The 27669-nt window shown below is 39.2% G+C and overlaps 1 protein-coding gene across 3 annotated transcripts in view; it reads left to right on the top strand.

The window, feature by feature from the left end:
• The window catches only part of DOCK9 (dedicator of cytokinesis 9), a 128337-nt gene that overhangs the window by 11965 nt on the left and 88703 nt on the right, over positions 1 to 27669 (top strand). For 2 of the 3 annotated variants that reach the window (XM_084302789.1, XM_084302787.1), the window contains exons 1-2: positions 15080 to 15283; positions 22979 to 23095. In XM_084302789.1, coding sequence (XP_084158915.1) covers positions 15167 to 15283; positions 22979 to 23095 — 234 coding nt within the window. In that variant the 5' untranslated portion in view covers positions 15080 to 15166. Of the gene's footprint in view, positions 1 to 15079; positions 15284 to 22978; positions 23096 to 27669 lie in introns of those variants that run through there. The other variant, XM_084302788.1, reaches the window with a different exon arrangement.

Raw genomic sequence — 27669 nt, 5'->3', positions numbered from 1 at the left:
GCAGTTCCCAACAACTTTCTGGAGGATGACTAGAGCTGCTCCTTTATTACCTGTCCATGTCTTAGAAAGACTTCCAAAAGAACCACCTTGCAGCTAACAGCAACTAATTCATCTTCTGGCTGTCAGGAATCTCACAGTGCAGTCAGGACAGCTTCGATATACTATATAGCAAGGAGAAGCCATGCAATATGGCTTGGGAGTGTAATATTTGCAATGTATGTTAACTTAAATAACTCTTTTGGAAATTTCATGAAGAGCTTTTTTTTTCACAAGCAAAGAGAAGTAGCACTAGCAGTGCCTCCTGTCAACAACCTTTCTTTCTTCCTGTCCACCCCTCCGAAGGGAAAAATACCCTTTCATAACCCAGGCTCAGCTACAGATCATATGAGCAGCAAGCTAGACACTGAAAACTATGTATTATCCGGTCTTTTTTTTTTCTTTTTTTTTTTTTTTTTTTCAACCACTGAATTAAGATTTTTACCTACCTTAAGCTTGCCCTTTAGCTCTCTTCAGTTGGTAGAGAAGGGTTCTGTCAGAGCTTTACAAAAACTTTTCCAGCCTCCCATTTCACTTTGAGATGTAATTCCATAGTGGGTAGTATTCCAGTTGTCACATTTCTGTCTGGATGTTCGCTGCTTTTTGTGCTCAGTACAATTGCAGGAATTTCCTTAGCAAAGCTGGAAGCCTCCACTTTGCACCAAATTCATATCTTAAGAAAAAGTCAGCTTGTTGGCAGTCTGCTTTATGTTGCATACTATTCAGATTTCTCATGGTATTAATATTTAAGCACATGGTCAAGCTCCTTCTTCCTTTGGGTTCTTCCCACCCTTCATGACCCCATATTTATCTCCTTTTCAAGCTCAATTTGGAAACCTTTTCATTGCTTGTCATTGTTACTACCACTGTATTGATTCAAGTTTCAATTGTCTTTCCTAAAATAACTATAGGAACATGATGCTACATTCATTCAAGATGTAGTCAAAATTAAATTTGCTCTTAATCAGTTTTGAATTAGAACACCTCCCGAGGCCACTTCCAGCCTGAGTTATTCTATGGTTCTATCATCTGTTTATCTTTCCAAATGAAGTCTTTTTGTTTTCCTGTTTTTCCACATCCTACCTGGTGCTTTAAAAGTGAGGTCATTTTCTAGGTATTTGAAGGAACTACCTAAGGCACGGTAAATTGCTGTAAACAGACTTTTCTCGTATTCTCTTAAGGCACAAGCTGTTTTTTCTACCATCTTCTAGTAACATTTCCAAATATGAAGTCTCTGAAACTTCGTAGAGCAACCACCTCAACAGTGCTTTCTTCTAGTTATCTGTCAAGCTCTGATACCATGTTTGGGTTCTGAACTTTGTCAGGTCTCTGTAATCCTACATTTCAGCTGGAATGCAGTGGGCTTCTGCAGTAGAAACAGTTAGCTTCACAGAAGGCACCCCCAGAAATACCCTGCTAATTCCCACAACTCTTTTCTCCCACGTTTGCAAGCAGGTCTTTGTCCAAACTTTATGAATGGAGCCCGGCATTTCCATCACTGCTTCGGTTCTTGGCTTTGAAGAGGGTGGGGTAGGTACAGAGACAGAAGAAGGTACAGGGACATCCCTACGCAAGGTTCTTGCTTACACATGAAGCATCATTGTCTTCAGAGTAAAATTTAAGGTATTTCTTAACAAAACTGCCTTAACACGGTTTGCATTTCTTACAACATGTGGAACATGCTGACTGCTGCCCTTGAGAATATGGGACTGGAAGGAACTACTTGGATCACTGTCAAGTATTGATTTTTTTCCCCTCTTTTTAATCAATGTGTCTGCATATTATTTTACTGTATTTAACTTAGAAATATACTACTGAGATGCATTAGCTAGCCAAATGTTAGGGAAAAGTGCTAATAAATCTTGCATATTTTTTCTGAATCACTCATTGTAGCATCCAAGTATCTCCTCAAGTTAATTTGTATGGGGGCAAATCTGCATCATTTATCTCTTCCCATCCCTGCCTTCATGCATCCCTGAAGTCCTTTTAATTAAGGGCTTTTTTAAATTTTTTTTACCTGCATTGCAACAAATTTGAGTTCCTAAATTCAGTGTTTCATCCAGTTTTATAATTCGTTAAGTAAATACCTCTTAGTGCTTTCTGTGGTGGATCAGTTTAGCAGGAATATAAAGCTAAGCTGTGATCTCTGACAGTGATTGATAATGTCATGTTTGGGGCAATTAGTTTTTACAAATCCCTTGCCTTTTAAATCAAGGTGTTTCTCCAAAAGATGATTAAAAACAATCAGAAAACACAGTTTCTCAGTGTCAATTATAGAAGTTTACATACTTGTGTGACAGATACCAGTACAGTAGATCTTACTATCCTGTAGCGATAAAATCAATCAATGTGGATGTGATTCACTGTACAACTAAGAAATGTATGGGGGAGAAAAAAGAGCTGTGGTTTTTAGTTTTTTTAAGGGAGTACATCATCAGTTCTGGAACTCATTTTTCCAAGTGGTTACTTTTTGTCTGTAAGGGAGAAGGGAAGAAGTGCAGACAGTTGTCAGCTTCCAGCTCTCTCGTGGTTTGCCTGAGCTGATAACAGCATGCTGATAACATAAACAGTTGATTGAAGTAGATTTATGCAACGTGTTTTTTTTTTTTTTTTTTTTTTTTCCATGGCAGCATAATTTACTAAATTTCCCCTTGTTTTGAGCTGTTGCTTTTGGATTTTTTTGCTTTAAGCACTAAAAAGCACATATAGGTCAAGCAAAGAAATGTTTGCTAGTACGAACTCCGTGCTAGGCATTCTGGGAGAGTGCTTTCTTGCAGCAGATGAGGATTCTTTGTGGCTGGCAGCAGAAACTGCAGCAGTATCTTTGCAGTTTCCTTTCATCTTCGATTATGTTCTGAGGATCTTTGAAACACGGGAGCTGTTTCCCAGACCCTCTGGAATACCTTTTCATCTCTCTTGTGGAGTACGGCACATGCTGAAAGCCTCTTATCTTCTACAGCTGAGGTATCCCTTGCTTTTCATCGCCCTCTGATTTTTGTCTTCTGCGGCTGGATTTTTGGCAGTGTTTGGCTTAAACAAATAGGATTACATTTCAGTAGCTGATGGTTTCTAGTTGAGGAACATACTAAATGTCGGACGTAATGAAGACTGTACAAAGAAAAATTTCTGTGAAGCACAGGAAAATCATTCGAGCCGAGCAAGGGAAGAAGACGTCCTGCAAATGCAATCAGGGCTGCTAGAAATGCAAAATTGGACAGATTTGGAATGGGTTGCACTACAAGCGTGGTTCTCTTTAAAGGCATCCGGACAGTTTTTGAGAGAAACTGTGGCTATATTTGCAAACTGCAAGGGGAAAACAATGCCCTTGAATATACAGCATTCAGCCTGCCAAATGAAGATTCAGGAATATTGGTTCATTCATCCCTGGTAAATATCAACTTGCTTCATTAATATTTTTACCTGCTAATTAAAATCTAAACCAGAATCAGGATACCTTGTTTATTTAAATTGTTTATTTAGTATCTGCTGTGTGTGGACTGGCTATACCTTGCCTTGCTACTGTAGCATGTTAGTGCATGTATGTGACATGTAAAGCATGTATGCACGGAGCTGTAATGTCAGAGCTTAGGCTTCGTGGTTATTATATCACTTAGATTTGTATTAATAGCTCTAAAGGATTTGCAGTCCATAAACAAGCTTGTTACAGAAGATTGTCTGCTGTTAGATCTCTTTAAGGTGCTCTTGGAATGTATTTGGCACTTCAAATGAAGTACAGATGATTACGTTATTTGGGAAAACTGAGGAATGCATTGTTGGGAAAACACTAACCCAGGATTTAAGTTTTTTTTTCAGATGGATCTGAATACTTTGTTTTTTCTTCCAGAAAGTATTCTGATTCCATTTGAGTTACCGAAATAGATGCAGGAGCATTCTAGAAGGAAAAAAATGGTTAAAGCAAGCAGTAACAGTTTCCTGAAGCTGTTTTGCTCACAGAGGCTTTTTTAGGTGTTGCTTGATGCAAAGAAAACAGGTTTGAGTGAGCCTGTCTTCTTGTATCCCCCAGGTTAATGATGCATATGTGCGTCATGGATTGCATTTAGGCTTGAGGGGGTGGAATTGCGATAGCTAATGTGCACCACTTGCTTCAGAGCTGGGTGAATTAAGGATTTACATATTTATATTAAGTAATTTGGGGTTACTTGTTAGTTGCTTTGTCATGGACGAGATAGTTGGAACGAGAGGGGTGTGGTACATTGAAATATCTGGACGGATTTTGACAAGGGTGTAGTGCCTGCTGGCATGCCCCTGCTGTGCAACTGCAGTTCTGGAAAAGGAAAGCCTTCAGGAATTTCACAAAGCTCTGTTGCCTTTATGCTGGTCAGGTCTTTTCTTGCTGAATACAAATATGAGGAAAACATATGTGGATGTAGCTATCTGTGTGCCTACACACACCAGGAAATTTGCAGGAAAGAATACATGTATAGAATACATACATGTGCGGATATACGTGTGCATGCATACATACACATTACTAAGTTTCCAGGAAAGCATCTGAACTTGCAGTATGCATGTTACATTTTGTGGTAGTATTGCATTTTATAAATTCTTAATATTGGTTGCTATTAAAAGTAAAATGGCTTCCTCTAGGTATTAGAAACCTTTTTACACTGTGAAACATCTTAAAGTCAGCCTCGTACAGATGCTTATTAGACTTTGGTTAAACTCTAGACCCTGAACACTTAATAACTTCTACAGTCCTTTGATTTTAAGACCCAGAGTCTTTACTGGCCTTACATGATGCAAATAGATGAGCGAATAGAGAAATATTAAATATATATTACTGTAACTCAGAGGTTGGAGTGAAAATTATTTGAATTATATAACTTCATCTTTGTTTCATGTGGTATTTTTCCAGGAATAAGTCCTGTTTAATTTAGGTCTACGGAATAGGATTGCAAACTGGCAAGATCAAGCACAAAATATATTTAGACTTCCATCTGCAACTCAAGAGACAGATCTGTCGATTTGGCTTTTTTTCTACTCTGAAAATTCTGAATGCTTTTGATTAACAATACTGTGTATGTATTTATTTATATTTTCCTGTATGGCTTTGTCACCCTGGTTTAACTGAAAGTACTGGATCAAGATATTTTTCTACCTGGAATAAATACTTGAAGGCTAGTACTGAAAATTATTACAATAGAGGGGGGTCAGAATGACTTCTTGCTCATTGTACTGGACAACTATTTTTTGCCCTATAAGGGCAAAAATTCGAGCTTACAAGAGGGAAACTGGCACTTCACTGACAGGTCACCAGCTGGCACTGGCTGTGGCTTCTGGGGACTTTGAGGCTGGTGAACAGTTGCTACTGATCTACCCCTTAAGGGTGGAAAGCAGGATTCTCTGAAGTGGGGGAAGGATACTGCAATCGTGGCATTAGTGACAAGTTACTTTATGTTCATAAGCTCTAAATGCTTGTTTTCTTTTTTTTTTTTTTCCCTCTGCTGTTTGCTATTAAAAGCTAATTTCGCTGGTTCTTCCTCCTCTAAAGAGTGGTTTTCAGGAATAGAAATGGCCTCACTTCTCTCTAAGAAGCCATGCAAGGAGGTGAAGACAACAGGAATCCTCCTCCTCAAAGAGAACTTGGATGCCCAAGACAAAAAGAGAGCGGCAGTGCACGTCACCTTCCTGGCTTTTCTTTTATTTTGGTTGTTGCGACAGATGTGTGTGTGGGTGTATTGCTTCACCTATTTATTTGTTTGTCTGTGCTGTAGCATGTATTCTAGCTGCAGTTTCTGAACTCTGCCTCTTTGGCTGTTGCTGCTGAGGTATTTAGCTATTTTGGATCAAATATCTCCTGATTCACAGCTGTTGTCAAAACACCAGTGAATTTCAGGGAGTTCTTTAATAGAACACATTTGTTCTTCTGCAAAACCAGTGTTGAAAACCTGTGAAAAGTTCCTGTGAACAGAAAGCACTCAGGAAGTATTTCTCCCAGGAGGAAAAAACTCCTGTTCCGCGAACAAATAAGGAGGCAGCAGTAGTTGACTCAGCATACACTGTATGGTTTTGTTTTTCCTATTTAACCTATAATCCAGAGGTCAGGAGGCTCTATCTGAACTCTTACTAAATTGAATTAATGTTTTCTCTTAAGCATGTCTGCTCTTTTGATTGCTTGAAGGAAATCAAAGATGAAATGAGGGCTGGGTGAGAATGTCCTTCTCAGGAAAGTAATTTATTTCTATTAATTTGATGTTATTCAAACCTGCAATGTAAATACTGTATCTTTGGTATAGGAACGTTTTTAGCTTGTTATATACACTTTAACTTGTTCTATAATACAGGGTTTATGGGATTTCTTAGGCTCTCCAGGTTCATTTAGGGATAAATCAATATTGTAATGAACGATATAGTTTAAAATGTTGTTAAAAATTGCATCAAAATTAGCAGAAATAAGTTTTCTTCAGATGTCCTCTTGGGGTATATTTATTTGGGTAAATATTGAGAAAACATTCTAATTTTGCGTACTTTTACAGTGAGATGAGGGGTATAAGACTTCCAAGGAGCAGCTGAGGGAGCTGGGGCTCTTTAGTCTGGAAAAGAGGAGGCTGAGGGGAGACTTCATCACTCTCTACAACTACCGAAAAGAAGGTTGTCAGTCTTTTTCAGGTGACAAGTGCTAGAACACAAGGAGAGGGCCTCAAATTGCACCAGGGGAGGTTTAGAGTGGATATTTGGAAGAATTTCTTCTCGGGGTGATCTGCATTGGAATGGGCTGTCCGGAGAGATGGAGGAGTCCCCATCCCTGGAGGTATTTAAGAGATGAGGGGATGTGGCACTAAGGACATGCTTTAGTGATGGTACGCGGTAGGTCAGGTTGAGGGCTGGATTTGATGATCTAGAAGGTCTTTTCCAACCTAAATGATTCTGTGGTAATCAATTAAAAAATAAAATAAACACCAACAAAAACAAGAACTGTGATTCTATACGGTTTCAAAATGCTAGTGTGTATGTTTGAAGTAATTTAGTTTTGATTTTCCTATTTTTTAAAATTCTGTTCTCAGCTTGATATTACGTGTTACTTCTGTTGTGTTGAAGTATTTTCAGGTTAGACTTTTTTTTCCCATGACCTTTATTCTTACATTCAGATTGAATTTTATTTGTAATCATAGTATAACCAACAAATACCTAGGAGCAAAATGTTACTGTACTGTTTAGGGACTGAACTGCTGTTGCACATAGTGGACGAAGATGGAGAATAAGCAAGGGAGAATGGTAGTGTGGTGACTAGAAAACCAACAAGATTTAAAAAGTCAACAACTTAGCAAAACTTGGACTTCTTCAGTGCTTGAAGAGGCTAGTTGGCTGTACTAGCAGTGCCGGTGGAGGATATAGATGATTCTGAAGACAGATTGAGCTGAAGAAGAGTGACTTTTTTATATATTTTTCTGAAAAGTAAAATAAAAGAAGTTGTTGTGTTTTTTGTTTTTTGTTTTGTTTTTTTTTTTTTACACCAAGATGCGGAAAATATCCTTAATTTGAATAACTGATATTTAATTTGTGCTTACAAAATTTCCAAGAAATGCAGGGCATTTTGAAATAGTGTGAATCCAACTTTTAATAGGATAGATTTAGATATCTGCTGGAAACAGAACTACCAACCTTGTGTTTTAGTAACTGCAGTTTCTTGGTCCATGTAACCTGTTGACTTTTACATCAATGTCACTATTAGCGTTATCGAATTTTTGTGCGACTGCTCGTTCTGTGCTACTCATGAGTCATTTGGTTTTTAATAAACTGAGACAGCTTTGAGATATACCAAAGTCCGCACAGCAGAAGATTAATGACAGCACAGAGCCGTATCATTCTGGAAACGACTCCACAGTAGCCGGTTGCAAATATTTTGACTTCAGAATAATATTAAATGAAGTAAATTTGATTTAAAAAAAAAAAAAAAAAAACTTTCTTGATTTAATGTATGATGTCCTTAAAGTCCAATAGAAACGAAGTAGAAATTTAGGAAGGGGAAGGATCTAGGAAGTCAGACTGCTGAGTAAGTGCAATGTTTTTTTAATGTGCTTAAACAAACAGCTCATGCAGCAATTCTCTAATGGTGGGCAGGTAATTCGTGTGGCTTACTCTTAGATCACTCTCATAACTTGCTTGAACTTGCAACTGTATGAAAAGTGGCTTTTATCCATCAGCAACCAGAGCATTAGATCTCATTAGACCTCTTAATATGGATGGAGCTGACAGGTCCAAGTACAGTATCCAGTTGTTCCATAGCTTTTCTTGTGTCACTTGGATGAGAGCATTTTCCATCTCCCTTCATCTTTCTGCTTTGGGTAATAAAAACCTGGTATCTGTGAGAGTTGACTAGTAGTTTTGGCTAAATCTCCTGATGGTTCTTGTAGAATTTTTAACTTTTCTTTAGATTTTCTTTTTGAAGAATAGTTGAATCCCCATCTCTAGTATCTCTCTACCCGCTCAGCAAGGGAAATTGGAGTACAAATTCACCAAGCACATCATTCCTGGAACAAATTAACGTCTTTCAGTTTATAGGCAAACCAACGTGCACTCTTACTGCTGCCCAAGTGCGTAGGTGAATTAGCAGTTGCCTGAAGGATCAAATAGCTCCAGGAAAAAGCCTTTGTAAGACTGATAACTATGCAGTGGGGAGACCGCTACATACCTTGGGCTTGCTTGGCGCAGAGCCGCTTCTGTTCAAGAGATGTTCTGACTTGAGGCTTTGACTCACTTCGGTTTGGTGTCTGTGCTGTCCCATTAGTTTCTGATAATTGCAAGCTACTGTCCAGGTAGGAAAAGAGCCATTTTCAGCCAGATACTGTTCTCACTCTCTGCCTGCTTGTACATGCCTTGTTATATGGAGATATTTCAAAGCAATAAGTTAAATCCCATAGCAGTGTTGCAGTTTTAACCTTGAAGTCTCCTATCCTGCCTAAATTTTACTTTTTTTCTTCTTCTTTCCTGTGGGGCCACAAGGAACAGTCAGGTTTTCCCTGAAAACAGGATTTCTACTTAGATGGTATGAAGTGAAACAGTCACCAGTGAGTCAGGCAAGTGCACCTGAAGTTGATGCTTCATAGATTACAGTATGCAAAAGTATGACACGAACAAGACTTTTAATCAACGCTGTCTGCTTATGATAGAGATGTTCTTAGAGACATTCATATCGTAGAGAATGTGAAAAATAAAATATGAAGTATAGAATGTGAAGGTCAAAGGCAGCCTTGGCTGCAGAGACTGTGAAATGGTGGGGTTCGAGATCCTTAGGGCAGCAAGGAGGGTGGAGAGCAAGCTCACCAGTCGGGATTTCAGGAGATTTTGGTCTCTCCATTGATCTGCTTGGTAGAGTACTGTGGGGTAAAGCCTTGGAGGGAAGAGGGCTCAAGAAGGCCAGTTAATTCAGTGATCACCTTCCAAGTGATGCATCCCAACAGAGGAAGTGCCTGAGCAGCCAGGGACCAAGTTAGGAAAACTAAAGCCCAGATGTGATTGAATCTGGCCACGGATGTTGGGAGCAACAAGAAAGGCAAGTAAGTAGGTCAGTGATAAAAAGAGGATTAGGGGAAATGTTGGCCCTCTGCTGAAGGAGACCTGGTTACCTGGAATATGGAGAAAGGTGAGATTCTTCTTGCAAAGAACTTCTTTTCCTACTTCTTTTCCTTAGCCTTCACCAGCAAGAGCTCTAGCTGCATAGCTCAAGCCCCAGAAGGCAAAGGCAGGAACTGGGAGAACGAAGAACTTCTTGCTGTAGGAGAGGATCTGATTTGAGATCACCTAAGGAACATGGAGGTGCACAAGTCCATGGGACCTGATGAGATGCATCAGAGGGAACTGGCGGATGCAGTTGCTGAGCCAATGCCCATGATATTTGAGATGTGGCAGTCTGGTGGAGTTCCCACTGACTGGAGGAGGGGAAACATGACCCCCGTTTTTAAAAAGAGAGAAAAGGGAGACCTGGGGAACTACAGGCTGCTCAGTCTCACCTCTGTGCCTTGTAGGCTTAAGGAGCAGATCCTCCTGGAAACTGCTAAGGCACATGGACAATAAGGAGGTGATTGGTGGCAGCTAACATGGCCTCCCTTGACCTGCTGGCACACTTCTTTTGATGCAGCCCAGGACACGGTTGGCTTTCTGGGCTGCAAGTGCACATTCCCTGCTTATGCTCAGTTTTTTTTTTTGTCCACCGATACCTACAGATCCTCCTCCTCAGGGCTGCTCTCAGTCCACTCAACACCCAGCCTGGATTCATGCACTCATGAATTCATGGGACTGCTCCAGCCCAGGTGCGGGACCTTGCTCGTGGCCTTGACCTTCACGAAGTTGGAACTAGATGATCCTTAGGGCCCTTTCCAACCCACACTGCCTGTTACTCTGTTCACTCAGAAGGAATGAGTCTTCTGAACTGATTTTTTTGTTTTTGGTGACCTTTTCTCGTTCATCTGAATGCAATGTGCTCAGCAAGGAACTGCCAGGTGACCTGCATGCTGTATTCCATTTGCTATCAGCTAGCTGAGCTGTTCTCTTGAACTTCTGAAGGTATTTTCCCAGAGCAAGCACCTATCTGTTGGTCACTTAAGAAACTTGGCAGCTTTCACATACATCTAGCTGCAAGACCGAATCTTCCACTGACACATGAAATGTTCTGCCTTTAATACAGCTGCAAGGCAGGGTGCCAAGTGGGGGAGAGCAGTGCTAGAGTATCTCTTACTGATACAGATGAGAGCCAGAGGTATTGGCTTTTAATAGTGCTTGTCATTCCGCTTAAGTGGGCCCATATTTTCCTATGAACTGATGTCTTGAAAAGAAAAAAACAAAAAACCTGCAGGAAAACAAAGCATAAAACCCCTCCAGCAGCCCATCCTTCTTCCCAGTTTTGAAGGTTATCTGTTAAGAGATGCTTTAAGCTGCAGGGGAATTTCAAGTGCCCTACACGGGTGGAGGATATATAAGGAGTTCCAGTAAATGATGTCAAATTCTTCTATTTTCACATGTACAGGATATCCAAAGTAAAGCTAAAGCAGGATTAATTCTCCCCCTTTTCCCCTTGGCCCTCTGTTGCTACAAGTTAAGCAACAGTTAATTCCCTAGAACAGGTAACAGAGACAAGTTTGATGCCTGGTAGGTATTGTGAGTGCAGATACTGGCCGCTCACCAGAGATAATTAGAACTGGAATCAGGTCCCTTCCAAATGGGTTGTTCCATGTTGAGCTTAGAGATCTTGGTGCAGGTTGTACATGGGACTTGGAACAAAAGAGATACTCAGGTTTCACTCCTTTCCTCCATCCAAGTTCAGAGGAAATTCTCACGTGCTGCACATTTTCTTCATTGCTGACTCTTCATCTTGTGGTATTGTACGTTAGGAAGTCAGCTCTTGGTGGGAAAAGTGATTGAAGGAATAAACGGTGTATGTGGGGGCTTGGCTTTGGTGCAGCAAGTCTGCTGGATGAAACGCTGAGATATGCTGGGAATACTGAGAACTTTCACCCACGTCATGTTGTAAGTACATAGGTAATTCCTCAAGGGAACATGAGGCAAGAAGGGGGCCAAATATTTGGCAAATGGAAGTAATAACCATGAAAATTTCTTCAAGCCACTCTGTTTTTAAAGAGATGAAATGTATGGTTTCCATAATGATCTGAGTTATTTTTCAGGTAGGTCTCCACTTAGCTACTAATTTCCTGCAATTTTGGGAGTCATGCTGGAAATGCAGATAAATAAATTTTACACAGCAAGTGTTTGTTTTTTTTTTTTTCCCCCACTTAAGTTGTTTTCCTGGAATCTGTTGATCCTTGCTTAGGTAGGTGACTGTCTCATAAAAATGAGTTATTGTATTTCATGAGTTGCAGTTCCACGATTTGAACAACAGGTCATGTAGCGAGGTGATAAATTTTGTGTCTGAAAATCCTGTTTTTAATCTTTTACTTTTGAATCGTAAGTTGGTTTGAGCGATTTTTTTGATATAGCTCAGTTAAAATGTAACCTTCTTTTGACTGTGGTGGCTAGGTAAGCAGTATCTCATCTTTATGGCTTGGTTTTTCTTTTTTTTTGTGTGTATATGTGTTTATTAAATCACTGAGGCAATCATGAAGTCCTCAGGAGGAAGTAAGTGTTGGAAACACATCTATTTTAGCAATTAGGGTCTGTTTCATGCAGGATGTAGCTCTGTAGGTACTGCTTTGTACTTGCATGTGTTAAGTAAAGCAACCTCCTCTGATAGCGTATGTGTTAGTGAAATACAGGCTAGAGATTACATCAACCATTTGGTAGAAAAAAAAAAAAGGTTATCTTTAAACTGATGCTATAAAAATGTTGGCCTCTTGGCTTTCTTCTTCTCCTTCCTCCTATTTTAAGAATAGGAAGAATGATGGGCAAAGAGAATCATGCTTAAACTGAATTCAAGTAACTCAGCTCCATTCCAGAGGAGTACCTGAACAGAACAAAACAATTGTTGCAGCTCAAAAGTAGAAGTCATTGTTAAATCAACCAGAAGAGAAACTGCTCAAAGTGTATTATATTTTTAACTCTTTCTCAGCGAGCGTTCACAAGTGCTATGTGCACAGTGAGGCTGTGCATTGCTGGTTTCAGTTAAGTATAATTGCAGCCCATCTCAATGAAACAAATTCCTGTTTGGCAGCTGCATCCTCAAGTAATGGTATAATTTAGTCTAAGCTGTTGTGCGCTTCCGTTTTCTGAAAACAAAAGGAGCTGGTGCAAAATAAAAGCCAAGTGTAGCTGCATGTTCTTGAACTATTGTCTACCTTGACTTGCACAGGAAGATCTGTTTTTGTAAATTTGACTGAACTGCTGGTTTCCTTCTCTTAACTCTTAATGAAGCTTCATAAAGTGGTGTTTTCTAGGGCATCTACGTGTTAGAAAGGCTGCTTGAAAAGTAAATGCATTGAACTCGATTGTTTTTCCTAGAGAGAAAGACAGGAGCACAGTGAGTCATTATTATCTTGATTAAGAGTAGGTTCATTTTATTGTTTCTTTCTCTTCACTCATTGCAAATGGACTTGCACAGTGGATGGGATGGGCAAAGTGTTGGTCAGATGCAGTTTCACAATTGCAATAAGCCAACAAAAAGGTTATCTGAGCAGGCGTGAAAGCAGGGAGACTCCCAGTGGAGAAGGGAAAGAGAAAGGAATATTAACATCTGAAGTTAGGCATCAAGGGTAAGAAACCTGCTCCTGAAGATGTCATCTTAAAAATACTAGCCAAAAAAGTGGGTATTTGAGCTTCTCCACAACTCAATCTGGTTTCTTCAGATTACGGTGAATTTCTCTCTATAAGAGGATGAGAAAAATTGATGTCAAGTCAGATTGACCATGTCTGTTAGACTGAAGTCAGATAACTAGTGGTGCAAAGAAGTGGAGCAGAGGTGAGAAGGGAATTAAGGTGGTGGCTTAGTTTCCAAAGCTGTCTGGTTGGTCCAGTGGACAGGGAGTCTGAATTAGGGTCCTGCTTCACTTGGAAATTGAATTTTCTCTCAGTTGTCTTTTTGACAGGGAAATATAGCCACCAAGGTCTGCATTTGGAGGTCATACGTAATTCATCAATGTTAAAAAAGAGGTAAAGAGAAAAACCAAAATACCTCTCTCAAAACCTGAAGAAAGCTGTTCATAGCACATTTTTTTTTCAGGAGGAATTTAGCATGCAGTCATACGTTAAAAGTAGTAGTTGAGGGAGCTAGTGGAACCTTCAAAACTACCAAAATCATCAACTCAGTTGCATACCAATTTGCTTTGTGCTACACTAAAGGGTTGTACAATGATGATCCTGATTTAAAAATGTTGCCTCTTTGTGAGTGCGTATCTGCTGAATGGTGTCTCAGAGCAGTGGTAAAGTTTGAGACCTCACTGGTTTACAAAAGCAGGATTGAAGCGTGGCTTGAGTTTGTATTCCAGGAAAGATCAGGGATGGAAGATACTCACTGATAAGGGCTTGAATTCTTGAACTGGGGGGCCAGGAGATGCTTCTGAAAAGTCTTCATGAGACAGGGAAGACCCCTAGCCCAGTGTCTTGCATTGTCAAAAAATAAAATAATCACGTGGAAGCCAAAGCCAGCAAGTGATGGCTGGCAGTTCCTCATGGCCGGAGAGCTGAGGAAGTTGTAGGGAGCTTGGGGTTGGCCTTTTCTTGCAGATAACCAGTGACAGGACTAGAGGGAATGGCCTCAAGTTATGCCAGGGGAAGTTCAGGTTGGCAACGAGGAGACATTTCTGCTCAGAAAGAGCACTGGGAGAGATTGTTGCTTTGTCTTCTCAGTGTTTTCTTGGAGGGTGCTTGGTCACAGACGGGTAGGAGATGCTGGAGGGTCCCACAGAGGGAGGAATGAACCGGCAGAGGTAGAGAGTGTGACTTGAGCAAGTAGAGAGACTGAGGGAGACTGGTAGTTCACCTGAAGAACTGAGCACTTGAAAATTGAAGGTGTAAAGAGGAGGTTGTACCCTTCTTATTTTTGAGTTTGTGTCTTTAGAAGTTAGCTTTTACTGAAAGACAACTTGATGTTAATGTAAATTCATAAAATGGATTTAGCACAAAGATAAAAAAGAGCATTTCTCCCCCTCTCCTTCCAACTGATTAAAAAAATAAATTAAAAAGTTCAGTTTATCTGTTTGAGGCATTGGTCTGAGAGAAAGTACTTGATTAGTGAACAAGATTAGTACCTGAGTGATATCAATGTAAAAAATAAAAAGATCTTCTAAAGTACATATAAACAAATCCTTCTGAAGCACAGAAGATGTTTATATATCAAAACCTGACTAATTTTTATGATAACAATATTTCAAAATACCAAATCTTTTATAAGAGCTGTAAAAACTTGGCTGTTTTACGTGGTCATCTTAGAAACCCACATTCTCTTCTGTTTGATTCATAACCTTAAGGCATCGCAGTGGATCCACCTTTTCTTTTTTTTCCCCTCCTCTGGAGGAATACAACACGCTTAGGGGCTGGCCTTTGTCTGTCATGCATTCCCACCATGACAGATTTAGCAAACTGCAGCTGAGAAGTTAGACTAGTTTGTACTTTCTGCTGCTTGTGCTGGGAAAAAGCTATTGTTTTCACTGGATCCCTGGCATGTTAATTATTTTGATGCCAAAACCCATACAGTTTTGCAGTTCTTTGTATTTTCAATCAAAGAATGCAGGCAAGAACGATCAGAAGTCCTAAAAAAGACCTTGTTATAGAGTCTCCGCAGCAGCGCAAGGATGCAGGTGCTTGTGAAGCAGAAGGGGACAGTCCTGCTGTAGTAGTGATGGTAAGAATCATTTAAACAAGCTCTCTCTTCTCTCTAGTAACTCCGGTTCTGCCTGAAACTGCTTAATTTGATGCTAACGAGAAGCTCCAGCTCGCTTGCTTAGGTATATTTCAGATTTGGTTTTGGTTCTTTGTCTGTTCTCAGCCTTTTAAATTAATAAATTAATTTTGGCAGCCTTGGTTTACTAAGTCTTTAGTTCCCTCCAAGTGTGACTTTGGAATTTAGTTTTCATACCAGCTGCTTTGCAATGTCTGTCGTGTCCAGGGTAGTCTCATGAAGGGCGAAGACTTTACGCTTCAAAATCCATTCCAGCACCTGTATGTTTTTTTTAACTGCTCCGTGTACCTTTCAGTTCAAATGTATTTAAACTGTCTAAAGACTGCATGTAATGGTTAAATTTTACTTAGATTTTCAAAGAACAATCTAAATTCAGGTGTACTTATGTCAAAGGGTCTATCTTTCAATGTCTTCAATGCATGTTGTTCTGGGATTTAAAGTTTCACGCTACTTTCCAGTGTGGGGAAAGGCGATGTTCCTGTATGTGAGGGAGGTGATCAAATAAAATCATTTTTTTTCCTGTTGCTACACACTAGTTCTGTTGGAGTGGCAATAGGACAGCAAGAGAACATAATCAGCAAGCTGTAATGAATCCACCAACTCGCCGCAGCTAGGACAATAAACCTTTTCAAGTAACAGAGGAGGGTTGTTAAACACGTATCAGTAGAAGGAGCTACATAAATCATCCCCGTTTCATTTAGCAATATCTCATCCTTAATTGCCGAGTAAAAGGAGGAAGGTCTCCTCTTCTTTGTCCGGCTGTGGTTGAAGTTAGCGGGGGCTGTGATCCTCACGCAGTGCCTCCCCCAGCCCCACTGGAATTCCTTGCTATGCATTTAAGACTCAAACAAAAAAAAAATTGGCGTACGTACTAATACACATCTGGGGCTTTATGGGAATTGTTGCTGTACATAACTGGGAGCTTACATGTGTGTTAGCGAGACAGATTTTTCTCTTTCTTTACATTGTTGTCTTTAGTTTCGCTCTGTTCAGAGCAATTGTTAGTGAAACATGTTTTTTTCTCTATGGGTGTGTTCTCATTTCTGGTCCAGATTTTCATCAGTACAATATGAGCTAATCTTGTGTGTGCTTTCCTGCCTCTGGAATGTTTAACTTTATTTAGAACTGTTTTTATTCCCCCATGAATACTCTTGAGAGGATATTTAGTGTTTCTGCAGATACTTACAGTACTGCAGTCGATCACTATGTGCTTTAAGCGGGGGGGGGGGGGGAGTATAAAAGGTCGCTGCATTTACTTATAACCATTTATGAAGTATGTCCTTTTAATTTTCTAGGAACTACTAGGTTTTAATATTCAGGGGTTGATACACCACCAGTGTTTCCCCTCCTGTTTGATATTTTTAGATAAAGTGGTTGCGTTTACAACAGAGGTCAATATTTTAAGGGAGAACATTTAGGTCCCACATAGGTGTCACAAAAATGTCCTTGCCTTCCTTTCAGTTGCTAATCTTGTCTTAATCTGTTACGTATATAGACAAGGGTATATATGGCATATAATTAGAGAATGCAGGATGTCCATTTTTGCTTTTTTTGGAGGAAAACTAGATGAAACAGTGCAAGGAGACTTTGCAGTGTGTGAACTGCTAGACAGAAAGCAAAAAGTAGGGCTGTGTGTTTCATTCAACATGTGTTCGGGTCCATTTTGGTTGCATTGGGCTGGGATGGTGCACTAGATTTTTACTTCCATAGTATTTTTGTGCTCGCATGGAGGTGTAGTAAAGTAACAAGTAAGGCCGATACCTTGCTAGCTGGTTTTGCAAAACATAAACAGCAGAATTTCAAGTTTCTAAGCCAGAAAACAATAGAATTGTACTAGATCACTTTTTGAGACTCCCTTTTGGAACAGGGCTTCTGGTTTACTCTAGGAATACTTTGTGTTGGCTGCAGCCTAAAACATTCTTTCAGGTGTAGCTGCATTTCTCTTGTTTGGGTGATCATGATGTGATTTACATAACACAATTGTTTTGAGTAGTCTTTATAATGGTTGGACAGAATCAGCTGTTTTTTTTTTTTTTTTTTGCAATACGTATCCAAGTCTAGTAAACGCAGTTTACAAAGAGTCTGCCAGAATACTTAGGAAACGAAATATTTAGGGCTATGAGCACTATGTGATATTGAAACTATGCTGTTTGATTGAGTGCTGTGCCTGAATTAAATTATTCTGCTTATAGTAGGATGCTAAAGAGAATAAATTTTGCATAATCGTTGTTAAAGTCAGAGAAGATCGCCATGTTTGTTTTTTTTTGTTTGTTTGATCATCTGCATAAAACAGGCTGTCAAATTTCCCAAGTGAATTCCTGTTTGAAATAAAGTCTAACTCTCTAAATCAAGGTTAGTGGTTCACCTCCTTTATTTTTGTTACTGTAGGGAGGAAAAAAAAATCCAAGTGGTGGTTCACCTCAACAGAGCTTTCAGGGGGCTAACTGCTTTTTTGATAAAGACACAGATACTTGTCTGAATTGTCTCGTTTCAACATTGAGCCATAGTGTGCTTGCTACTTGGAAACTGTGGTGTTAAAAGTTTTATTTTCATTTCCCTGTATCATGTTAGTCCCCTTGACAAGCCACTTGGTAGGTCAAACTTCTGTAACAGAAGTAAACTGTGTTCATAAAATCTTCTAAACTTAATAAATAAATAAATAAATAAATAAATGGATTATTTTCCATGTTGAGAAATGGAGAATAACTTTTAAGAGATGGGAGCAAAGTAAAACTGAAGTACTTAAAAATATTAAAATGCATACTCCTGGGCAACCTGCTGTAGGTGTCCCAGCTTGAGCAGGGGGTTGGAGCCTCCAAAGTCCCTTCCACCCTCAGCCATCCTGTGATCCTGTAGGTATCATTCTGCTGTCTTGCATAATTTTCGACACCAAGATGAGTTAAGTTGGGCTTCTATGAGAAGTATGTAGAAACCAGAAGTCTGACAGATTTTAACCCAGTCTTATTCCCTGGTTAGGTGGTGCCCTGAAGCCTCCCTTGGGATGAACGGCTCTGGTGGTGGCTGTTGTGCAGGTCACCAAATTAGCACACGTGCTGTCCAGTTGCACTCTGGTAGTTGTTTGAAGTTAGCAGCTGCTTTCAAACCAGATGATGTCTCTGGGAGGCTGGAGCGTCCAGAGGGCATCTTTCTGCTTGGAAATAGATGTGAAGCATAAAAGTGAGTTCTTCTGTCTAATAGAGCACTGCCCACGCCTGTTCCTGTTGTCAGAAGCTTCTGTGCTGGTGGGAGAACTTACCAGGATGCAGCATGCTTGCTTTGTGGCCGAACATAAAGCAAATTGCAGAAGAGGCTAGAAATCAAATAACTGGAACTACATCAGTGTTAGAAACCTGATGTAAATACTGGCAATTCAGAAGGCCTTGACAAAATGTTTGAGCTCTGAAAAGCGTTCTTGTGTTTAAATGGATCTTGATTGTCAGCTAAGTACTTCTTGTAAATAAAAGCACAATGCTTTGTAATTTAGGCTGTGTTCATTGAGTGTTGGAACTTCTTTCTGGTACAGCCCCCTTAAGTCTTGGGTAAACAATAGAACAAGATTTTTTCAGGCTTTCTGGTTAAACTGAAAAAATAGAAACATAATTCCTGTTCTTTAAAGAAACACGGTACAAAAAAAAGCCTGGATAACCATTTACTCCTTGCGTGGGTGATTCTTTCTAGCCCTGGTCTGTTTATGTAAGCATGAGAACCGGTGACTTAAAGAATGCATTTCATTTTTTCAGGTCCCAGAGGCATAAAAACTTTGAATTTGTCAATGAAAACATATTGTTTCTTAACTATACGCATAGTGGTAATGCGGTCTTCACATAAAGCCACAGAAGCTTATTCCCTCCCACTGCCCTGAAGTTCAAGGCACAAAATCAACCATACGTAAGAAAGGGGATAATGTGTGATACGATATTTAAGAACAAGCTCTGAGATAAAATGTATTGGAAAAGTTAGGCTTAAAGTTGATAAATCTGAGTAATTTATTATCTCTCTTTATGGGGACTTGTTAATAAGCTTGGGCAGGAGTATATGCTAAATATGGTTTTATAATTATGTTTCATGGCATGAGGCTAACTAATCCCTGCTTATGAAAAACTTGATCATCCCTTCTTTTGTAGGAAGGTGAGTGGTTGAGTTTTGTAGGAAGGTGATCTTAATGCTCCTGCTTTTTATCTGATCTCTTTTGACACTACTTGTCCCAATACATAAATGACATTCTAGCAGATCTAACCAGTTACCATGTGGGCGTCAGGACTGCTGTTCTCAAATGCTTCTCGTTTCTGATGAATTTCCTTGCCTATAACACGCTGCCAAAATCTAAGTGGTACAGCAGGTACTTCCTCTGTTTTGCTTTCCTACGAACACGGCAGTGGCTAGGTCAACTGCTGAGCTCCATGAAACCCCGTGCTCTTAGCATTTTCTTAGATGACTAAGATAAAAATATCATTTCTTCAAATTCATAGGAAAAATTAGGTCTTGTCTGAGAGATTGGCTTTTGTACCTGTAAGCTTGGTTACGCAGTCTTGACCAAGCTGAGTTTTATCTGTGTCAGCCGCTTCATAAATCATATTCAATAACACTGTGTGTACATAGTGCTTTCTTTTTTAAAATATATATTACATGCAATAATACACCGGAAAAATCTTTTTTTCTGAAAAAGAGCTTGAGAGAGAATCTGCTTCCTTGTGATGTTGTAGGGCTGGCTAAATGCCAAGGCAGTGTGCTGTTTATTGTTTTCTTTTTCATATCTGGTTTAAACTGATAAAACATCCTCTTCCTTTTGAATCTGACAAGTGACAAAGAAAGAATTGGGTAACGCTTGGGAAAAAGGAGGAGAAGGAAAATCTTCAAGAGTCCTTACAGAAAGGATATTGCTGTAAATTGGGTACTTCACTGATTAAATAAGAAGATGGTGTGGCTCTCTGGTCCTGTTAGCTATACCTGTGTCCCACAGAGTTAGGGGAGAGATGCATGTTCAGGGCATCAGCTCCAGAGAGCTTTGGATTCTTCGAAGCTTCTAGTAAAGCAGAAACTTAGCTTTGCTCACATTATGCTTACATGTAGTAAACATGACTAAAACCAACTTGCTTTTAAGGATTTTTATCAGCTTTAGGATGTGGTGGACCTGTTTTGTGTCTATAGTGTATAGTCAGGAATTTGCAACAAACTGGATGTCTTTAGGAGCTGAAGTATGTGCTTTTGGTTTTTGAATCAGCATGCTACACAAGTGATTGTGTGTGTGTGTACATGAAATAATTTTAGTTGTTTTTAAAAGTAATCAGAATCAAGAGAGGAAAAGGATAAAATGAGCCAGAGCTAGCTTTCTTCATCTTCCCCTATCACCTTCCCAAGAGCGTGAGCAGGAACGTGGATGTGGTTTCTCAGCACCAGGGAGAAAAAGCAAGAGAAGCTGATCACGTGCAGCTCCACATGAAAATCCATTGCCGAGCTGAGGTGACAAGCTTTCCCTTGCTGTCAACTGGATTTGATGCCATGATCCGTTTGCTTGCGAGTTCAGATAGTACATGTAGATGACCTGATATGGTGAACTTTGTGATGGTATTGGCCATGGTTGGTTCTTCTTTCCTTTACAAAAGCCTCTCAACTTGCATTTTAAGAATATTAAAATATTTGTCTTGAGTTACCTTTTTGTTTTTTTAAGGATACTTTTAAAATTGTGACTTGCACTGAAACGAAGTACCAGAATTCAAACTGCCCCTTCAGCAGCATTTAGTTAGGACAGAGTTTTATGCACTGGTTTGATGTGAAGCTGCCCCGCTTCTGAAATGGTTCCAGCAGCTCCTGCCCGCTGGCACCAGCGGTCATGCCGCCAGCTGAGCAGCCTTCCGCAGAGCCAGTCTGCCCGAGAGCTGGCTGCTTGGGAAGAGCCCTCTAAAGCCAGCTCGGCTCCTGATTTGGCTCAAAAATGTGACTTCAGTTGGCTGGTACCAGTGTGAGAAGCCTCAGGAATGTGCCACGAGAGAGAGGGTCATTTTGGTGGCAGCCCTCCTTTCGATTAATTGAAGCCAGTTGTGAATCCAAAGCTTCAGCTAACCAAAAAGATTTACCATATACATGGCTAAAGTGCTCTTTTATCCCCTATACGTTGCTTGGACCCTATTTAATTTGGATTATTTACTTTTGCTTCTCCTAAAGGCTGGTCAGCCTGGAAGAGATGCTCAGCCTGCCAATGCAGCATATTAAGTATCATTTTTCATGAGAAACTCTTCAGAAGGAGCAGTAACATTGCCAAAACCGACATGGCCACAGCACTCTAGCAGCATCTAAACCTTTTAATAGTGCGCTGAGCTCAGGCTCAGTGACTGACAGGCGGGCACCTTGCTTGCCTGGGCAGGTGGAGACCTCGTACCCTCACTGGAAGTGGGAGACAAGTGAGCAGAGGGTGTCTTGGCTTCTGAATGCTGGTGTTTCGTGTACTTCATTTGAATTTGAAAGCTTCTTCACGCTCTGAAACTTGTCACGATACTTAGAAGATAGTAATATGTCACATCAAAAGCCCTGAAAACAAAGTCTTTGTCCTGAATACAGTTCATTTTGTAAAGAAATCCCAGTTTCAAGATAATGTAATATTTCTGAGACATACAAAAATGTTTCAGTTCAGTTTTTTAGTTTGCTCTGCTTTTCATTGCCTAGATATAGATAAAGCTTTACTAGCAGCTGTTACTGTATAGTTTTCCTGTATTTTTTTATCATGTAATACAAAATTATTTATTTTTTACAAACTAATTTATATTCTCAAGTATTTAAAGTTGTTATAAGTTTACCTACTGACAATAAAAAGGCCTGGATTTCTGCCCTTTCTGCTTTTCAATTTCCTCAAAACGGGCAAAATTTGGAGTCATTGGAGAAAGAAAAAATGTGACAAAAGTCTCTGTTGCTTGAGGATTCGTGTTCAAAAAAATAAAGGTTTTGGCATTCTTCATCGCTCTATAAATCTCTTTTGCTATGTGCCCAGTGAACAGGATGCTTGGTGAGGTGAATGAAGGTTTTTCACTGGTTGTGCACAGCCAGCTCTAACGCTCTGTTGTGTAGTGCTTTAAACATTGAATAGCGCGTAGTATCTGAAGAAAGCTACACATTCAGTTAAGGGGAAGAAAAATGGCCTATGGGAATTCTGAAAAAAATAGAGAGAAGCAGGAATGTGAATTAGCCTATCCTTATTGCAGGTTTTTCCTGAATTAAAACAAAGCTCAAAGCTAAGACTGTGTTTTAATCCCTGCTGAACCCAGATCAGAGCTCTCTGGGCAGCATTAAGCAAAGGTAATTACTAAAGAGGTTAGCAGGTTTTTTTTTCCTGTTTATGCTGTAAATATATAAATGTTTGTTCTGATAAGCTCTGCCTTAGTGTGTTTTGTGAAATAGTTTTGTTTCTTCTTTCTGATGCAAATAGTGTGCTTGTCTGCGTAAATATCAGTTGTGCTTATCCATACAGTATATGGCATACCATAATATGGCGTGACTTGAAGTTTACGTTTCCAATATTGTCATTTTTTGGTGAAGATGAAATCTCATTCTGCCAACATTTTAAAGAGTTACTTCTTAGAGTGGCCAACAGATACATTTTTTTCCTCAGTATACCTGAATTTCTTTCTTTTCTCTCTTCTCTTCTAGGCAAAACCAAAGCTCATAGAACCAATAGACTACGAAAATGTCATCGTTCAGAGGAAAACACAGATTTTGAATGATGCCTTACGTGAAATGCTACTGTTCCCTTATGATGACTTTCAGGTAATTTAATAACTGCCTCTCCCTTTCCCCCCCCTCCCTTTTTTAAAACCAGATTTTTAGCAGTAGTTTTTAAATAATAAAGGAATGACACTCATAACTCTCTCTAGCTTAAATAAATAAAATTGTCATTAGTCCCTTTACATTGCTCAATCTATTCTGTCAGGCTACAGTAGAAGAAATATCACAGCTTCTTCATCTGTGCAGATTATAAAGTCTACTTCTGCAACCCAGCAATTTTACTGCCATTTGAAGTAGGTGATCAGTCATTTTTAGATATTTTCACCCCTTTCAGGAGCAGGAAATCATGTGATGTCTGTTCAAAAAAAAAAAGGATCTGCTTTTTGTCATGTTTTCATTTTTAAATTGACTTTTTGTTTTCCTCTTTAGCAGTAAAGGGCATGCATGAATCTTAGAATCTGTTCAAATGAAAGCTGTGATTCTCAGCTGTATGTCACTAGACAAAACTGGATTTTAGCAAAATACCCCTTGCATAAAGGGCTCTGACTTAAGACAGACTGAAATGAAATTTGTGCTCATCTTGATATATTTCTGCAGAACTCCTGTATTTACCTAAATACATAGCGTATTTGAATACTCTTTTTTTGTGTCTCGTTCTAGATCCAGTTAGAGTAGCCACAAACATCTTTGAGACTGTAACTGGTGTAAAATAGTAAGGAACGTCTCTCACGCATGCCTGCAGTCAGTGTCTACCTGTTTTTAAAATTATGCAGGCATCTAAATTAACTACTTCTAGAGACTGTGTTACAGTTGAATACCTTAGAGTTGTTTTCTAAAATCCGACCTGAATAGCTGAGTATTTTATTCAGCCAAGTAGTTGAAGCTAAGCTTGTGGTTGTCATGGTGAAAGTTTGTGATGAGTTGGTGTATTTCTACACAAGGGCATATAAAGTTCCATAAATTACACAGACTTTTTAAGTGATTCTGTAGCCTATGAAACTATTTGCCTGAGTGCAGCTGGACTCTGCTTTTAATATAGTCTGTGTACTTCATTATTACTCGTGCTTTACTTGTAGCCTGCCTATTCAGAGATAAAAATGTTGTTTTTAGCAAACTATAGGTATTCAGAGAATTGCTTGGCCTTCATGTATCCTCAACCACGTGTGTAAGTTTGGACTGTAAGTAAGACTTATTATGAAAGGAAATTGTACTGTCTGTGAACATTTTGAATACTAGTATATCTACTAGACCACTCATGATGATGCCCTATAACCAGGTGTTGGTTTGGGAAATGAAAAGTGGAAGTAGGCTGGAGCCCCTTCTGCAGTGTGGCTCTCCATTGTAGCAGATCAAGAGGAATCGATAACATTTCTGCTAAGCATGCTCTCATATAGTTGACTAGAGAGCTCAATTACCAGGGGTCATTCTGGTAACCAACTCCTAATTACCAATAGAGATGAAAGAAGCCTATCAAGAACGCTCAAACAAAATGCCTGAGGATAATCTGTGGGATGTCTGAAGAGTTTAAGGGCTGTTTCAACTGGCCTATTCTGCAATTCTTAACTTCAGGCTTGTATGATTGAAGCTTGCCTGTGGTCCTCAATCTGCTCCTTTAAAGGGCGTGACCGAATTTTATTCACAAACTAATGTCTCTCATTATGCTTCTGTTTGGGTCCTGTGGTCAGGTATTTATCAGGGCTGTCACTGAAATGTGTATTACATAGAATAATTTCTTTTAGGTAAAATTACCTAAAATGATGCCTAAAGTCAGATTTCTTGTTTCTTTATCCCTCAGAAGTATAATAATCTGAACACATCTTCTAGGTTTCCCCTATAAAGTTTTTGGCAGTCTCGTTTTGCACTTGTTACATATGAAGACTGGTTTATACTGTCAGATTTTATTATTTTTCTGTCAAATATTTCCTCCTAAGACGTGCTGACTCAAACTGTTTCTCTGAACATTTTTATTGCACATTTGACTCTCCGATAATAGTCTGAGCAATCTAGGCTGTTTTCAACAATACGTGATGAATTTAAATCCATCAGTCGATATATTAAGGAATTACTGTCAGAGCAGAAACTTCTTATATGCTTATTTGTGCTTTAGCAATTTACACCTTTTAACCCTGTGCAGGTTACCATAATCATATTTACACTTTTGAAACCTTTAATCTTGTTATGGTTGCCAATATAATAGTAATCATTGAACTGAAGGCATGTTTCCTGCATTTGCCATTCTACTTCAACTATTTTCTACTTCCTCTTTCCTGACTCGTTGCTGTTACACAATGCATGGGCAGCTCTTGGTAAGCCTCAACTCAAATGCCTGATGTTGCCCTCGCCCCCATAAGACGAATTCAATACAATGAGTTACAGTATTTAGAACTGCCTCAATGTGTGTTTTGAACAGCTTATAGGTGGAAGCTCCTACCATTGTTTAAAAACCTGTTCAAGCCATTTCCTCTTACAACATTCTGATCTTATTTTTGCAAAGTTTTTTCCTCGTGCTTAGGTTAAACTGATTACAATCTAATAACCACTTGCCTAAAAAGGAAGCCAAGCCCTAATAATTTCTGAGACACTGAGTAAGGTTGTTTTGTTACCAGCATTGCCCTAAAACTAGCGCTTAAAAAGGCACAGAAAATCTCTCCTAATACTCTGCAGCAGCTGGATACCACTTCTGCAGCTTTTAGTAGAGTACAGAAGTCATGTTTCCTGGAGGTGGATTGATAACACCGTTGAATTTGTGTTAAAGTGGAGATTATTGGGGGAGAAATTAGAGACAAGTGTTCATGCTTAATTTGGATAGCATTTGTTCAGGTAATGCTTTTAGTTAACCAAAATATAATTTAATAGACATGTTTTCCATACAGTTCGTAACAACAACTTGCCCTTTAACTGCTGCTAGGATTTCATAACAAATAATTATTGGATAAAATATTTTTATACCTTTTTCTCTTTTTTTTGGTTGCTAGCTACAGGTTTCAAATGTGTTTGGTATATGTGCAACTTATGTTAACTTATGTTAACTATGTTCACGTTGCTATTTTGATTCTTATTGCCAATTTATTAAGTAGTTACCTTATTGTTAGTTCTCCTCAAGTAAATTACAGAATAGTTTTCTACCTATCAGTTATCTGGGCATTATAACAGAGTAGACCTGCCTTGATTCTAGCAGCTTCTAGTTGCATTGTCTTTGAGTTTTGGTTAAGAGTTTTCCTGCCACGTTGTAAGACTCGCTTAATATCTAGTTCTGAATTCATTGCCAATACCACATTCAGTTTTTGAACTCTTACCACATCAGAGATGTTAGGTAGTAAAGGAGATCTGATGAGAACTTCAAGTCTGTATTGGAAACCAGAAAGCTTGCATAGTGGCAGGCTTCTTTGGACCATGTATTGCTTGCTCTTCTGTCTTTCTCCCAGTGAAAGTTATTCCCCTAGTGAAGAAGAAAAAAGGGGATGGGGGTGGTGAAACCAAAACCAGTAATTCACCTGTTTGTGTTCAGCTGTGACTGTTCTCCAAACACAGATAGAAATAGCTCTTACCTCCCCCCCAGCTACTCAGCTACTGCCAAAGAAATATGTGAGCACGGATGGAGCAGAAAATGCTCTGCTCTGGGAAAACTGACAAAGGTTCAAAGATTGGTCTTCAGCCAACTGATCTAGTTACATGAAACTTTCCAGTATTACACTTAAATGCATTTGTCATCATCCTAAATTTGGTTGGTTGAGGTTATGAATCCTGTTTTTTCGTTCCTATTTTACATACATACATATTTGTGTGTGTGTATGTGAATATGTATATGGTAGCAGCTCATTTACTTTTCAGAAAAGTGATTTTTTTTTTTTGTCTTGCTTTATGTTGATCTTTCTATTCAAATTAGGATTGTAATTTTTTAAAAAACTTTTTGAGTTTCTACATTTCCCTAGTGTTATCATATTCAAACACCAGCAAGCTTTGCTTTTCCTCTGGTTTCTAAAAGACCTCTTCATCAGCAACTTTCTCTCCACATATTGTGTCATTTTTAACTTACCATTTCAAGATCGTTCCAGTTGCTTTTCACAAGCTCAAGTTCTGAGTTTTCTGCATTGGAATCCCCAATCAGGTTTCTCCCTAACTTGTTCTGATCAACCTTGTGGTACCTTTGTGCTTTGCACACTGTTAATTTCTAGCTACTTTTTGTTTAATTTTCACTGTGGCCTCCATATAATGTGTTTGTTGTATTAAGGTGATAGAGCAACTTCTCCCCCTCCTTGGAAATTTGGCTATTAATCTTACTAACCTCAGTTGCAGTGCTGTCTGTCAGTTAGTCACTCTTCTAGATACTTGCCTCCCAGCAAGAGTCTATTGCAGGTCCATTGGGTACTCTTGTATTGAATTTTGTGCCTTTTCATGGCTTATTATGTTAATCCAAGTCACTTGCATTTCACTAAATTAGTAAATAATGAAATGGTTTCTTGACTAAGTAGCATTAGCTTAAAGTAGACTACCTCCAGGAATCACATTGACAGCTCAATAATTATGGATTTGGTGATGCTTAACTGCATGGTAGGTAAATAATTAAAAGAAACCTTAACCCAAAACTGTTACTAGTGATTACTTTGCAATAAGAC

Source organism: Netta rufina, assembly GCF_964035555.1.
Source record: "Netta rufina genome assembly, chromosome: 1".
Lineage (NCBI taxonomy): Eukaryota > Metazoa > Chordata > Aves > Anseriformes > Anatidae > Netta > Netta rufina.
The sequence above is the reverse complement of the archived record's forward strand: the minus strand, read 5'-3'. Positions and strand labels throughout refer to the sequence as shown.